This window comes from Pimephales promelas, chromosome 13, assembly GCF_988280905.1.
Source record: "Pimephales promelas chromosome 13, fPimPro1.hap1.1, whole genome shotgun sequence".
NCBI lineage: Eukaryota > Metazoa > Chordata > Actinopteri > Cypriniformes > Leuciscidae > Pimephales > Pimephales promelas.
In genome coordinates this window covers 22,766,987-22,783,544 of record NC_142781.1, presented here as the reverse complement: position 1 = coordinate 22,783,544, position 16,558 = coordinate 22,766,987, and the positions used below count along the sequence as shown (strand labels likewise).

Genomic DNA, 16,558 nt, shown 5'->3' with positions numbered 1-16,558 from the left:
TTAGAGACTGCTCTGTTATTCATTGGTGTGAGCTGTTTAAATTTGGTCAGTTATGGATTTTGTGGGTGCCTTAAGCATGTAGATTACACACACTGATCTAGGGCATACTAATTAATTCACAACATAAAGTCGGCCTAACCAAATACTTTTTCTTCTCCTAAGGCCAAATTTTCTTAAGTTACACTGCCATCTAACGCAAGTAAATGGAAGTACTGTGTGACAGCTGACAGCAGTGGATATGTTACAGAAGAATTACTTTACAATAATTTTTTTTATCAGAGTTCATAGAGCCAAATTCTCAGTTAGGCCTGATAAAATCAGATGTGTTTATCCAAATTCAATCAATTTGAAATCAATTGAGCAAAAACTACAATCATCAACCTTTCTCTTCTGAAAATGCAATAAATCTTAATGTGTTGACATAACTATCTATTTTATGCAAAATAATAATAATTATTATTATTATTATTATTATTAGCCCATGATTTAGTCACCCTCAAATCATCCTATACATGACATTCTTATTTCAGACATTCAGACTAATACAATCGGAATTATATTGAAAAAAAATGTCCTGGCTCTTCCAAGCTTTATAATGGCAGTGATCGGCTGTATTTTTTCATCCATGATAAAAGTGCTCCACACGTCTCCGGGGGGTCAATAATAATAATAGCGAAGCCAGCGTTCGTGTTAGAAAAATAACTAAAAACTGTATCCACTAAAATAAATAGCTTCCGGCAGACGGCCTATGCAAGTCGACTTAGCCTACACCACAAGAGTAACGCTTGATGATGTATTGAGAATGAGGAGTTGACGTCATTTTACAGTGCCCCTCCCCTTTCCGCCATGTTGGTAGGTTTCCCACGGCAAAACAGTATTGATTATGTGTGTTTTTAGCTCGGTAGTAGAGGAGTTTCTCGCAATACCGCACTGTTTCACCATGCCTGGAAGTAACTGCTGCGTTAAAAACTCCTCCAGTAACTCACACGATACATTTGTAAAACATAGAAACAATGTGATTACGTTTTTGGGGTTACCGAAATGGACACAGCAGGAGAGTCTAACCTGACGAGAAGACGCCGGATTACTGGGTTTGCTGATGCCTTTAGTATACGATTGTCATTTGTCACTGTTTGCTGTGCCTTAACGAACATATGCAAAAGTGTTGTTTGAGTGCCTTGTTCATTACTTTTTTATTTCATTGAAATAAATGTTTGAAACAACTTGATATGACTTAACAATATTTATTGAGAACTGAAATACATAGGTTAGTTGGACAACATAAGTTTCATGGACAACATAAGTAATAATAATAAAATAATAATACTGTTTTTTAGTGCAAAAGAATAAATATATTGATGCTGCTTAGTCCAAATACAGCTGTTTTGCACTTTGTGTGAGTTTGTTCCTGTAAGGTCCCTTTTCTTTCGCCTTATCTTTTAGCATTGCTTTACTTTCTTCCTTTTTTCTCGTATTCTTAGATCCGTCCCTGTCCTGCCAAAATAATAAATGCGGGAAAATTTAAGAGCTCTGGTTTAGTCGCGTCTATGGGTTCTAAAGGCGTTGCCCCTGGTAACCGATAGCGTCTCCTACCATCATGGACGACCGGCTCAGACTCCGCCCAAATAGGCACGTGACTCCTCATTCTCAATATAGACCATTTCACAAGATGTAAACAACACTGGTCCAGAAGCACTTCCTGTTTCAGTTTGTAACTGTTTTCTTTATTTCACATGTAAAGAAAACATCTTAAATATGTTTGTTTAACTTTTTGATTCAGTTTTAAATGTTCTGTTGATTGTATTTTATCCCAGCTTTTATGTAGTGTTAAAAAACTTAAACAGGAAGTGCTTCTGGACCAGTGTTGTTTACATCTTGTGAAATGGTCTATACATATCTACATAGGATGTAGTTTAGCGTACGCTTTGACGCGTCTCGCGAGGCAAAGAAAACAACAACAAAAAACGCAAGCTCCGACATTTCTCTTTAATTCTTGTTTTAGACTTCAAATTCGTTACTGGTGTTTTGTTTTGCTTTTGTGCTTCTACCTTCGTCATAACATTGTTTGTCAAGTTCAAGGGTCAGTCTTTCGTCGTAAATCGATGTGCAGGATTAATTGTAAATCTAACCCTAACCCCAACCCTACACAGCAAACGAGTGCAATGACAGCAACGTAACCTAAAATAATAGCCAGTAAATGTTATAATAGAATTTAAGCTAACATTTCTTATCCTTCTCAGAGCTAGCTAGGCTAGCTAATGTTCCGAGTTAGCTTACTTAGCTAACAGCTCGATAGAAAAACAAGCTTTACTTGTTCTGTATACTTCATTATCTTTATATATTTATATTGTAATAATTTAGTTCAACATAAAACACATTACCTTCACTGCAGCGATCTCGATGTCTCCCGCTTCCTGAGAGAAAAATATCTGCCGTAAAACACCGAGGAAGAACGTGCAATCGATGCGTACGGTCGTCTGCCGGAAGTTATTATTTATAACATTTTAAATATGGATATTTTTCTTACATGACCGCATCCCTTAACTTCAGAAGACATTTTTTTTGCCCTTTTATTTGCTCATTTTCATCCCTTTAATGACTTTAGCTGTCCAGAAATAGCCTACTGAGGTCCAACTAATATTACTTTTTTATATAGTGCTTTTTTGGCACTCTAATCGCGTAAATACATAGAAGGGGAAAATCTCAACCACCAACAATGTGTTATTGTTTTTAACGTCTTGTCCCAAGAACACTTAATATCTTGCATTTAAAAACTGATATTATGTCATACTATAGGCCTACTAATGATGTTAAAACTAAAATTAAGTTAAAATTAAGAAATGTGTAAAGAAATAGGTAGGCCTACTCCAAATAAAGTTTTATTATAATTTCATATCACTAATGTCAGTAAATATGTTAATGGATTAATTATAAAAAGAAATTTTAAATACATTTTGTTATAGTTTTTTTTTCACTAGGGCTGTATATGATATAAAAAAATGTTGCTCTAATGTCATAAATCAAAAGTAATATGCTGTTTCTGGTGAATGATGTTGTTGAATGCCTGATGTATTTCTCTGCAGCTGTATGTGGTCTAGCATCTCAAGCCCTCATTGATTTATGACTCAAAGCGAGGCTGCCTCTGTAAATGTAATCTACAGAGCGGTCCTGGGTCACCCATTCACACTGGATAATAGTGTTTACAACAGGCGTCACTGGCTGACGAACCTTTTTAAGAGGACAGTCATTTTTCAAAACACCATAATCGCAAGAAGAACATTGCCAATGTATATGGCTAAGGATATCAGCAGGCTTCATTCTTCCCAGCAACCATTTCCAATTTAGTGTATTTTTACTTCATGGAAATATGTATGCAGTGGATATACTGTAGTCTGGCTCTACTTTGAGGAGAAAGGCTTTCATTGGTAGTGATCCAGTGTCCATACACTGAGGTGAATTATAGGGATGAGACACATATGGATCGTATTCCCTTGTGTTTTTTTTCCACAGGATGAGAGCAAAGTCAAACCAATAAAACAGTGTTATGTTACTGTCTAGTCATATGCTTAGTAACACAGTTGCATAATAGAAATTAAATGTTTTTACTTGACCCTGTAAATTGCTGATGAGAAATCAATCAAATTCACCAGCATTCTTTAATATGTTCAAAAGATAGGTTAGTTCAAGCCTAAATGCATTGTATCTTAATTTAATGTGCTGCTTTTGCTGAGAGTCCTTTTAACAGCAGTGTCTCTTGAAATGTAATGATGATGCTTCCTTTCATTGCCTTCAAGGGAGAGCAGATCATGCAGCAAGATTCTGGTGGGCAGGCAGAATTCAGATGGGCTGCGTTTACTCCGAGAAGACACTTATAGGAGTCTGTAGCCGTGAGCCTCTATCATGTGGCCAATTCTCTTGAAAGAGGCTCACATCCTCAGGCCAAAGGCCCCAGCTGGTCAATGTGCTGTTAATAACTCTGCCAGGAACACTCAAACGCAAAGAATCTGTGACGGAGTTTTGACTTTGATAACATATGATTCTAACAGCACATCTGATATGATAATATGAAGAGTTCAGATGCAAAAGCCTCTAAGTGCCATTTGAAATTTTCTTCTAGAATGATCATTTTGATCAAGCTTGTATATTTAAGTTCAGTGATTTCACTTAAATGGCAATGATAATTACCTATTAATTGTTATTTAAGTGAAATTACTGAACTTAAATATACAAGTTTGATAAAAAATCATCATTAAAGAAGAAAATTTCAAATGGGATTTAGAGGCTTTTGCATCTGAACTCTTCATATCAGCTTTCTAAAGATATACTGTACTCATTAGCACTTAAATCAGCATAAACTGATTGTCTTTAATCAGCTATTAGTATTCACGTAAGATGTACAGACCTAATTTTAATTAGGTTTAATTTATCATTAGAAGTAGCATTATTAATATCACTATTATGTTAATGTATGTAGAATTAGGTCAAGTAATAATGGAAACACACAAAAATATTAAAATTCAATAACACTTTCAAAAATAGGCTTTCTAAAGTCTGAAGAAAAAAATAAGGTGAGGACCTGTACAGATTTATTATCAAGGTTGACATCAAAGACAATTATTTAAGATGTTTAATGAAAGCAATTGGAATAACGCAACAAAAAGCCAGGAAACTGGTGTCTAATTGAGTCAAACATTGCATGGCACAAGCTGGGTTATTAGTTGCTAAGCAACTCAAATTAAATAAACCCTTGCCTCCAATTTGTTGGCATTTAGTTAAGCTAAATTTGAGAGAAATGTCCTGTTTCCATCAGACAATTTAACTAATGCTTTGGAAATCATGAAAATGGCATTATTGTTTTTAAAAAAAAAATGTTTTAAAAGTGCCAAGTAAATGGATGACAATCACTGTATTTCAAAACAACACTTTCACTTCACCTTTTATACATTCACTATTATGTTATTTTCACATATCCGTTGTGGTGTAGCTAGCTATATTAGAAATCCAAGCTAGCGGGTAACTGGATTTGGATAACACATTAAATCTTCGAAATACATCAAGACATTTTAATTAATGACATTAAAACTGGCATATGGGGGGAAACACGTTGCCCTTTTTCATTTTAAATTTCATCCCAGTCACATGCAAGTGCCTAATCTTTAGCTTTTCCTTTGCGATAAAAAGCGATTAACTCAGAGAAACAATGTTTCTTTTTTTATGAAATGCGTTTAATGAGCCATGCTTTAAAAAAAATACGGGTCAATGAATGAGGAACTGGTCACACAGATTTAATGAACCACTGCCAAGAAATAGCCTTTAGAGATTTTCTGAACATTTCAGTGTCAAAACAATGTTCCTTTATGCATTGTTTTGCTTGAATTTGAGTCTTTAAATGATGGATGTTTATTTATATACTTATATACTATTGGAAGAGAAAGGATTTCTTTCAAATAACTGATTATGTAAGAAATACAAATACACATGTAATTAGCCTGAGAATGGCCTGGCTTTTGAAGAAAAGGTATAATTAAATGAAAGCCTGTGAGTCACAATGCTTCTGCATATGCAGTATGATTAATCTATATTGTTCCAAACAACACTTTACTGTCAACAGACCTCAGAGAAAGCAGAGGATGTCTTCTCATTGTGTTTCACCCCATACTCTCCTGTTCTCAAACAGGAAAGCCATATTCCTGCAGACAAACTGATTAAATAATTCATAGTTTCGGATTAGAATATCATCTACATGTGCAAATCTTGATAATAGCTGACCACAGACAAGGGCTGTGATTTGTTCTTAAATGTAATATAATCTGAACTCTTCAGTGCATGGAATTAAAAGTTTCTTTGCCATTTTTTCTCAATAGAAATCATCTTTCTCATGTTTATTGGGAGTTTGTGCATTAAACCCACATTGGTTTTCCATTACCAGCATGTGGTCATGGCAGCATTTTAATAGCATTGTAATGGTAGTGCACATAAAAGTTAATTTATATGCTTTAATTGTGAGTAGACTCTATTTGAAATAGATTATGTTGCTAAATAAAATGTGGGCAGTGGGGTGATGCTTCAACAAGTTGAGCAGGACACATTAGTCATTCAACACAGCATGGACATATCTACATAAAAATGATTGTTATTAATTTTATTCACCATTCCAACAAAACAAATGTCAAACAATCCATGCCTACCATATGGTGTTTCTTGCATTTCCTGTGAAAGATCATTTTCCGGTTCTGTCAGTTCATGGAGACGAACGAATGTCTATTAAATCGCCCAAACAGACAGCAAGAGAGCATGAAAACTCCTACTTCATAATGTAAACGTATCTCCTCTCTTTAATTGTTCTGTACTCACATAGAAAATGATCCCAAAATAACTTTAGATATAAAATAGACAGTGTTTTTTCTTGGCTTTTAATGATTTGGTCCATGGCACTGTGTTTTAGGGGTCCACATTAGGGAAGGTACTAACTTTATTGTTTCTACTGATGCGTCTCTCGGGCCGAACTCTAGGCTGCTTGGTCTGGATCAGCTCCTCTGGTGTGTTACCCAACGGAGGAAGGAGTCTTTTCTTACTGTTCCTGGTTTCAGGCAGCCATTGAGGAGGCAGCTCAAACGGCCCGAAACCAAACTGCGTCGCATCCTCGGGATCCGTGGGAGTCGCGGGGGCAACCTGCGAAGAGGAGTAGGCACATGACTGAATAGGGGAATGTTTTGGTAACACTAAGACCTCTTCTTTAACCCCGTCCCCTGACTGTAGCTGACGCAGCTCTCCTGCGAGCATTCCATTTCCACCCTGTGCCTCATCTTTGGGTTGGAAGTTGGCGGAAGCCACAGATGAAATTTCATTCTCATCTTCTTCTTCCTCATTCGGTCTGAAGATCTGCTGTTGGCCGATATTGAACATCTCCAAGAGTTGACTACCAGAGCGAACCACAGTCTCGCCCCCTAGTGGCCCTACCTCAGCCAGACCTCCAATGCTGACCATGTTTCTTCGGCTATAGCGTCGGTGCAACCGTGCTAGCATATCGAGAAGGCAACGTCGCACTGAGCGGTTTACTGTGAGGAGAAACAGTGGGTTGGTGAGGAGAGAGACCTTTGGCAGCCACACGGCTGTCAGTTGCAACCAAGACGAGGCTTTTGCAGCCCCCAGCACTGCGCGGTATATCACCAGAGCGGCATAGGGTGTGCTGCAGAGTGCAAAGACTAGAACGATGGACAACAGAGTGGCATGAAGTTCAGACTCGCGCTGAGACACATACGGAATGGAAATGCTGTTCTGAGGGGTGCGCAGCGCTGCAATGATCACTTTCTTCTTCTGGCTGCTGCTCAGTGCACGGCGGATTAGTGCCATGGCTAGAAACACCACTGCTAGTGGTAAAATAAGCGTGGTGATGCTGTATGTGACCATGTAAACCAGATGTCCAAACGATTGGCCGTCAGAACAAGATAAGGTGGCGTAGACATCCGTCACATTGCTTACGGCGAAAACAGGGACACTGGCCACCACGGCATGCACCCAGATGTAGATGACCAGGTCTCTGGATTTGGCATCTGATATCTTTCTCTCCAACGGATACAACACTGAGTAGTACCTGGAAGCGAAAGAGAGGATTACAATTTGCAGACAAAAAAGGTCCATTGTCAATCTTTCTGTTAGTCAACACAACGCGATCTGCGTGGATAACCCCGTTCGCACAGTTGGTGTTTTTTTTTTGTTTTTTTTTATGAAACTGGTTCTAAATTAAATCGCTTGTTGGTTCCCTGCCCTTGTTGTCTCATATGCATATCCATCCTCTTGAAATGTCTGAAAACATCTGTTTAAATTAACTACACATATTAACCAATCTGAAGCAATATTAAGTTTCACAAGCATTATAATAAAATAGCAAACTAATATGTTTGATTTTCTAAAAATAATCGGTTCATTCTGTAAAAAACTTATTCGTTCGGAAATCGGTTGGTCGCACTGAAGAGTTTTTATTTACTTTATTACTCATAGGAGTCAACCTTTTGGGAACTGGACTAGAGTAGTTGTGCTAAATTATTTTTTGTTCTGGTTTTGAAATTAAAAGTCAACTCCCAGCCCTAGTTGCTCCAATTACAACCTTTGTACTGTTTAAATGATTAAATTGTTTATTATAGTATCACAGTTAAAATGACTTATGTGTGTGCAAAAACATTTTAGATGTATTTTATGTTGTCAGCAAGGTGTGTCTAGCGAAAAAATACTGGTATCAAGAAAGGCTTCTGTGCAACATAAATTATTCAATGAATTGATAAAGGGTCTGGCAGAGTATGTTGCTATGGAAGCACTAGTCTGGGAAACAGCTGGTGCCCATGGGTTGAGTACAACTGTAAGGGTTACCAGATTTTTTCACAAGATCTTTTGCCCTATTATCATCTTAACCAATTGTTTTAATAATTCTTTGGTTGATGCTTAATTATAGTGACCACAAAGCTGAGACAATTACACTTCAGTTAACCCTCTGATTATCTTCATTTGTGTCTACAATCATAATCTTTAACCAGATTTAATTTTGTAACAGAATAATATATATATTTTTTTTTTTACAAATGTAATTTTAGTCTGTTTATTAATGTTTTTACTCAACATTTGAGCAGTTTTTGGAGGGTTTTTGATATCTTTTAAATTTCTATAAATAAATAAATATTTAAATAGGCTTTTTTTTTTTTTCTTTTTTAAACAAAAAACAGCATTTTATGTCAAGTTTACTTTATAAAAGACCAAGATTTCTAACTTTCATTTATGGGGATTACATGGATAATTTTAAATGATTATAAAATCACAATTATTACACAAAAAAACTTTTTGTCAAAATTTAGCATTTTTGTACTGAGAAAAGTTTTTCAATAATGTTACATTATGCTTAGAATCAAACCTGAGCAAGACTCCAAATGTTGGAGTCTTTAGATTTTATCATTTATTTTAATCATCTGTTTTTAATATAATTCAACAATTTTAATTCTACAATTTTACTGTAACAGAACAAAAAAAATACAGAAATTAACTGTTTGAGTAATTTTTTGAGTAATTTTTTGAGTAATTTTGAGTAACTGTACTCAATTACATATTGAGTAAAAATACATGACATGAACATCAACATGCAATGAACTGAACAGCAATAAAAATGAGCAAATAAAGCAGTAAAAAAATAAAAAATAGTTTAAAAAACAGTGAATGGGGGAAAAATCAAACAACTAGGAACAATAATTGGTGGTCATCACATACAGTCTCGTTTACAGTGCATACTGTGAGTGTGCATTGTGGATTTTTTTTTTTTTTTTTTTTTGCATTGTTGGACGTGTGTGCCACTTTATTTTTGTCTATGTGATTTGCGTTGTTTCTTCGTTGTTTCTGATTTTGATGATGAACTTTGTATATTCACTTTGCGGTGTCTCCAGGGACCCCGAAGATAACAAGTGTCAGCATTTTTTTCACGCTAACATAAAAACAGATATCATTTCAATACATTTTTTTTGGTATATCTAGATAGTGTTAAGAGGCGTAGAAGTTTTCATACTATTTGGACAAAGAAAACATTTTTAAAAAATTCACCAAAAGTCATTTGCGGGTCAAAAAAACCCCGAAGATAACCAGAGGGTTAAAAGCAAAAGATGTATAAATGTGTATCCATTCACCTGTCCAGGGCAATGACAGCGAAGCTTAGCACAGTGGCGGAGCAGAAAAGCCTGTGTAGGAACTTGATGGTTTTGCAAAGCAGGAGTGTGTGAACCCAGAGGCAGCAGAAGGGGCTGGCATTCAGGGCTATGTCAAAGGGTACACACACCAACCCAGCACAAATGCCAGAAAACGCCAGGTTCTTGATGAAGAGATTTGTGACAGACTTGAAGACGTTGGTGTAACAAGTGCACCATAGCACTGCAGTATTGCCTGGGGAGAGAGAGATGAAAAGGAGAAAAGGTTGAAGATTCACAAGCATAGGTCACTATCTAAGGACACAGTTGAATGTGCAGCCTTCATTTCATTGTCTACTGCAGCTCCCATGGCAATGAGGTACCTGAAGGTTACAAGCTTATTTAAAGGTGGAAACAGTGAAAAACCTGATTCTGGCAATAAACAATATGTTATTCTTATGCTGTGATGAAGGACAAACAAGCCTTGAAGAAGCGGGAAGAAGTTAAATCGTAGCAATATTCAGATGTTCACTTGAGTTGAGACACCGGTTGAGTATTTCATCTTTTTAAATCAATATTCCAGATTCAATGAACGTTAAGCTCAATTGCATGCTTTTGTTGATTGCCATAGGGAAAATTATTTTTTTTCTTGACCCTTCTTTTCTCTACAAAAATAAATAAAAAAGGCTCATATGTGTTACAGTGAGGCACTAACAAGGGAAGTGAACGGGGTCAATATGTAAACGTTACAATAATTGTTTCTACAGTACAGCCAAAAAACCCCACTTTCACACAAAAATCATGTTGAACAGAAGCTTTTATATAGCCTAATTATAAGTTTCACATTTATGCTTTTAAATCCTCCAAAAAATGGGTCTATTCACTTCCACAGTGCCTTTTTGAAGAAATTGGTCAGGTTGAAAGTCAAATGCTCCAACTTGTAGGCTATAAAACCAGAATACTACACAGCTGTCAGAGATAATCAAAAAAAATAAAAAAAATAAATAAAGTTATTTTTGCTTATTAGTATGGTTGAATTGGATCATCGAAGGTAAGACATTGGTTAATAAAGTGAGATTAACAAAGTATATTTGAGTACTTTAATATATTTAAATATCGCAGGTTTGTGTAATATTCTGAGATGAGTAAATGCACACATTTATTTTAAAACTACAATAACCATCATGTTGTTCACACAATGCCTCTGAACGTACTCACGATTTCTCTCAAGGAGGGCTGTCAGTCAATAAATGGAAAAAACAAAATAACTTTTTATTTGAAAAGAATTAAAAGCAAAATTTTGTTTTAAATTTAGTTGAAAAAAGTATCTGATTATGTAACTCAAGATACTTGTATGCGTTACCCCCCAACACTGCTTGCGGCTAAATGAGAATGAAACGTCATTTGAAGTGGAAATTTTTTCTTTTAATAAAATGATGCACGGACATCAGGAATTCACACGCCTTGAATTGAAATGGAGCCTGGGGATGTTCTTGGATGTTGATGCGAACGGAGCACTTAGGTGACAGGTGCTCTAACCAGCTCCATTATTACGCTTGACACACTTTCGGAAGGTCCATCTTTTTCACAAATATGGTGACTTTCATCTTTTCTCATGCAGGTGTAACGGGCACAGCACAGAGGAATCCTTCTGCAGCTGCCTCTGTGTTATTACCCTGATGACATTTAGAGTGCACACTGACAGGGCTGGACAATTGTCCATTTGTTCCCAGAGGTCTACAGTAAAAATTTGTGGTTAACAGTGGTATATTTAGACTTCACGGGAGCTTCTTTAGTGGTTTCTCAACTCTTTCTAATATGTTTAAGAATTCTGAAGAGTGAAAATGGATGTTGGATGCTCCTTTCTGACATCTTCAATCTACTTAATATGTTTAATAAATCTTAATCACTAAAAAAAAATCAATCAAAAGTAATACATTTTTCAGAACAGGTATAAAATATTGTCATGCATTTCAAATGATAGTTCACCCAAAAAGGAACATGTTATTATTTACTTTGTTAATGCATTTGACTCTATTATTAAAAAGATAAAGATGTTATTGTAATATTGCTATCAAACAACTGCATTCTTTTTTATATGGATGGTACATGAGCCAAGCTGTTTGCTAAATGAATGCCATGGATAAATCTTTAGGTGCAATAATGACTAACCCATTGGCATAATGACTTTCTATAATGCCAGAAACACAAAATTCCCAGCTTTTCTGAAACTTGAGCTCTAATCCAGTGCAGAGACTGATCTTCAGATTACAAACATTTATACTAAGCATTCTGCAGGCTAATTAGTCATGTGATGTCTTATTTGGTTGAGCCTCCCGAAATTGCCTTCCTTCAGAAAAAAACAACAAAAAACAAGCAGAACAAAGGGACATTATACTATAATCAATGCTAAAAACTCATTCATTCTGAGGAGGGCTCTGAAAGAATTTTCTTTCTGCAAATCTTGCATCATTTCCATTGGCACAGGATGGTGTGAATGCACTGCATTTAAGAAGATAAGAGTACCAATTGTGTCCCACAGCACCAATGTAATCGATGTAATTTAGCGAAATCGATGTAAACAAAATTTAGTAAAAATCCTCCTTAGAAATCTACCATGAGACATCAAACTGATTGTGAAAACATTACATTGTTTGTATTGATTGAAGCATGAATGAACAGAAAAAAACACTAGTTTTTTTTCACATGATCAATGGCTTCTAGATGGGATAATCATGTTTCTGCAATGTGTAAGAATTCACAGTCATCTTCTAAACACATTTTCTTGGAAACATCTTGAGCATGGCGAATCATTTGATTAGCGCTATTATCTACATTTTCTAAGTTTAATAAGTTTTGCTTTTAGTGAAAAACAAGCTGTTTGCACATGGCATCATACACACAACGGAGCACTTGGTGACAGTTCTTCAATTGAGTAGTGATGTAAAAATCTAAAGAATAGTGGAGGCATCTCTAAAGTTGCTTAATTATTTGAGTTAACTATTTGAAATTGTAGTTTTGTAACAGCTACCAATATTACTGTATATTATAGAAATGTGCAGATTAGAGAATAGAAATGATGAAGAGTTGAGGTCATTCATTTTATAAACTCATTCTCAAAAGTGAATGTAAAACTGCACTTTCATTGCAGAGAAGTCAACAGGTTACGAATGAGAAAACTGCAATCACACAAAATATAACTTTGAACAACACCAAAAATACTATAAAGAGAAAAAAACTCTTAATTCTTAATAACAAATATTTAACCCCTCCCATAAGTACCCCTGCTTTGACCAAGTATGAATTATTTAAGCAAAGGCTTGTGGATGGATATTTCTCACAGTAAATTGTGCACATTAATATTTTGAGTTAACACGTAAATAAATATTTATTCGAGGAACAGATTTCAAAATGTGACCTTGTTAATTAATGTTTACATGGACAATATTAAAAAAAAAAAATTATTAGGCTACTTTCAACATCAGGGTTCTCGGTGTACAGATTGTGAAGGGAAAAACTTACTGCAACATGACTAATTATTTACAACACCCGTGTGTGTCAGTGAATGCTCAATAATGAACAGCTTTTGTTTAGGCTACAGTTGCAAAAAATCTCACCTGATCTGATCACACAGATCAGAACATACTGTAACATCTGCTCAAATGCGATTTATCACGGAAAATATGTCAGGCTGTAATAATATTTGTTAAATTTTCGCTTTCCAAATATAATTTGAGCACCAACTGTAACTGAGAATGGATATTAATTCGCACGTATAATGCAAAATGTCATTAATATGGAGGATAGTGCAGTTTATCACATCAATTAAATTAGATGTGAATTTTTACTTTATTAAAATACATTTTGAGATCAGTGCAATCCCCACACATTTGCTGAAGAACATGTTTAATCTCGTGTTTGTACTTACCCAAAAGGGAGCCGATGAGGATGAAAACTTGAATGGTGGTGGTGAAATCTTTGTAGGCTCTTTCCTGCACGTATAGGATCTCCTCCAGCCGGGTCACCTCTTTATCCTGAGCATCACCCCACAGACCCACCGGAGACGACGCGTTTGGGAAACCCAGGTTCGAGACGTTTAAACTTGTGTTTCCGTTTTCTGACAGAGGAAACCAGCTCTCCGCGTTTTTCGCCTCCATCATCATTCATATCCGAGGCGCCCTATAATTCTTCGGCTCTCCGCGCGCACGTTATTGGTGAATAGAGGTTGAGCGTTATGATGTCGTATCCATCATGATTAACACGCGAGTTTTCTACGGTTTCTCCAAATTATCGAAAACGTGAAATATTCTGAAAAAACACTGAACGGTGATCTTTCCCGAGTATAATATATCGAGGAAAGGATTGCATATTTGGTTACATTTGCAATACGTAGCTAGTTGCTACCTTTTGAGAATATTTAAAGGCATATTTCACATATAAAACAGCATGATTTCGTTTTTACAGCACAGATCAGAATAACAACACAGTGATGGAGCGATACGGTAGCTAGTGACGGCAACATTCAGGCGCTTGTCTCACGCCACATCACTCAGCTTAATTCATTTCACTAGCCAATAGACGAACATTACGGGTTAAATGCAATTTCTCGAGCGCTGGGAATTAAAATATGTGAACGTCTGCAAATAATGATGTCTAATCAGTGTATGATAAGCCTTAGACAGTACGATAGAGAAATAACATCCTACCCGTATGAGATCGATATGAATGACAAGCCAAATCCAAGTGTAAAAAAAAAAGATTTTGGTAAACGCATCACGTTAATATTCGTGACAGTGTGTGATCTGACTACTGGGTTTTTAGCGAACAGGCTTCATCATTGAGAGTGACAATAGCGCTTTATTTCTTCAAATGAAAGGTGGGCGCTTACAATAAAACGTCACCGTATCCTTCCGTTACGGCGTCTTCAATGCGCGTGAGGAGTGGGATACTGATGACAACCAGCACGCGAACAAAGTATTGTATGTTTCGATATTAAAAGAATATTTGGAACAGAGATTTGACGAGTTTTCCTTATTGTTAATAATAAATAATTAATCCAGGGAGCAAAAAAATCCACAAAATTATTCTTTCCAGTGTCTACTGTGTGCAAACTTTGAAAACAGCAGCCTATTATAGGCTTTGGTTTGTTTGTTTCTATAATAGGAAGGTCAGTATTCCTATTCCTTATGGTCAGGGGAAATTTTAGACAAACCATGAGGAATCTCTAAAGCCTGCATGAAATAAGACATGGCTATAGTTATCACACAAGGATGTTGTCACAAGAGTTAGGCTAGGCTATATACCTAAGTAACTAAGTTTTCGAGTAAACATTCTAGTCTTGTCTTTTTTTTTCTAGTATTTTTGGATTGTTTCAAACACATAATATATATATTATATATGTAGGCTGGTTTAGTAAGCCTTTTCTTCGCCCTATAGCTTAATTTTTAAGCCCCGCATTTTCTCCTCCTAAATCTATGTCAATCTGAATCAAATCTTATTAAAGATTTATTTTATTTCCTTTTATTTTATTTAAGACTTTTTTATTTGATTTGATTGTGATTCATGGATAATTTACTGCAATCTGCTATATTATTCTCAGCACTAGCACCATCTGCTGCTCAGACAAAGGGTCTTTATCATTGTAATATATTCTAACATTGTTCAGTGACTATTTTAAGACTAGTAAATCATTATATATATATATATATATATATATATATATATATATATATATATATATATATATATATATATAAAGTTCATAAATGCAGCAAAAGCCCTTTGTAACTCTCACAAAGTGCAGGCCAGAAAACAGCTAGCAACCGACTATCATCTATTCATTGCCATAATGATGATGTCCTTTGTTGTAGAGCTTATACTGCAATCAACATCAGTAATTATTGATATGCTGGAAAACCTTCATTAACCTGTTAACTGTCACCCCCCCTTTTTTGAATAGACATGAAAATGCACATTTCGAACTTAAATGGTTGTAATTCAAGAATGCTTTGGAATATAGACATATGATTGGTCTTGTTTTAAAGAAGACATTTGGCAGATTTTTGTAGAAGTGGAATAAATTAAGAAAGTGAAACAGAAAAAAAGTTATAGAAGTTAGAGTTTATGGAAATGTACAATGTAAAAATATTAATTATTCATATTTTACATAAAATATATATTTTCAAAACCTGGGCTACTCTAAAATGGCAGAAAGATCAAAGCCAAAAATCTGAACAAGTTGTGTTTCAAATTTTAGGTTGATATCTCAAAAAATGAGCTTTCAGTAAGATTTTGTTTGAGCGCAGTACCAAACTTTTTCACTAGGGCACAATCAGACTCCATTACTGCCCATATAAGGGCGTCTGCATTTCCATTCCTGTTTTGAGTGATATGAACCATTATTTTCACAATTTTCATACAATTTCTGAAGTAGAGATCCTATTCAGGAGTAGCATGGGAAGTTTGGCAGATTTTGATATGAATTGAACCTCTAAGAAACACATACAAAGAACACGCATGTAAGTCATAGCTAGCTGCCACGTCACAAATGGTGAATTTATTATTTTTTTCTTGATATTTTAAACTTTTCAGACCTTTTTTTTCCAAAATAATTGAATGGATTCTATCTTTTGAACTTTTGGCATGAAAACAAACTGAGGTATCTACCATTTTTTCATGATTTTTCATGTTTATTGCTATTTTAAAACAAAGGTCTGAACACGCCTTATGAGTATGAAAATATTCTTGTTTTATATTGATAAATTATGGCTCCTCTGTAATATATTTTGACAATCAGTCACCAAATATGGAAACTAGAGATTGTAAGCTTTACAATGATATATAGTTTGTCAATATTATTTAAGGTATTTACTAAGATATTATTGTTTTAAAAATATAGT

The 16,558-nt window shown here is 35.3% G+C and overlaps 1 protein-coding gene and 1 long non-coding RNA gene across 5 annotated transcripts in view; both read right to left on the bottom strand.

Annotated features, from left to right (window-relative positions):
- LOC148976847 (uncharacterized) overlaps positions 1–2,542 on the bottom strand; it is a 119,252-nt gene extending 116,710 nt beyond the window's left edge. For all 4 annotated transcript variants that reach the window (XR_016146033.1, XR_016146032.1, XR_016146034.1 and 1 more), the window contains exon 1: positions 2,382–2,542. This is a non-coding gene — a long non-coding RNA (uncharacterized LOC148976847). The remainder of the gene's footprint in view (positions 1–2,381) is intronic.
- Positions 2,543–4,866: 2,324 nt separating this feature from the next.
- On the bottom strand, positions 4,867–14,570 carry gpr176 (G protein-coupled receptor 176). The gene is made up of 3 exons (XM_039693510.2): positions 13,588–14,570; positions 9,663–9,915; positions 4,867–7,594 (listed from the first exon to the last, which is right to left on the bottom strand). The coding sequence occupies exons 1-3, from the start codon at positions 13,820–13,822 to the stop codon at positions 6,442–6,444; spliced, it is 1,641 nt and encodes a 546-aa protein (XP_039549444.1). The 5' UTR covers positions 13,823–14,570; the 3' UTR covers positions 4,867–6,441.
- Positions 14,571–16,558: the final 1,988 nt, after the last annotated feature.

What these genes read in the sequence shown, in the direction of transcription:
- gpr176 (XM_039693510.2), bottom strand. Translation starts at nt 13,822, where the DNA reads ATGATGATGGAGGCGAAAAACGCGGAGAGCTGGTTTCCTCTGTCAGAA. An exon ending in CCTCATCGGCTCCCTTTTGG is followed by an intron (nt 9,916 to 13,587) that starts GTAAGTACAAAC and finishes CTCTCTCCCCAG; the next exon opens with GCAATACTGCAGTGCTATGG. An exon ending in GCTGTCATTGCCCTGGACAG is followed by an intron (nt 7,595 to 9,662) that starts GTGAATGGATAC and finishes TTTCGCTTCCAG; the next exon opens with GTACTACTCAGTGTTGTATC.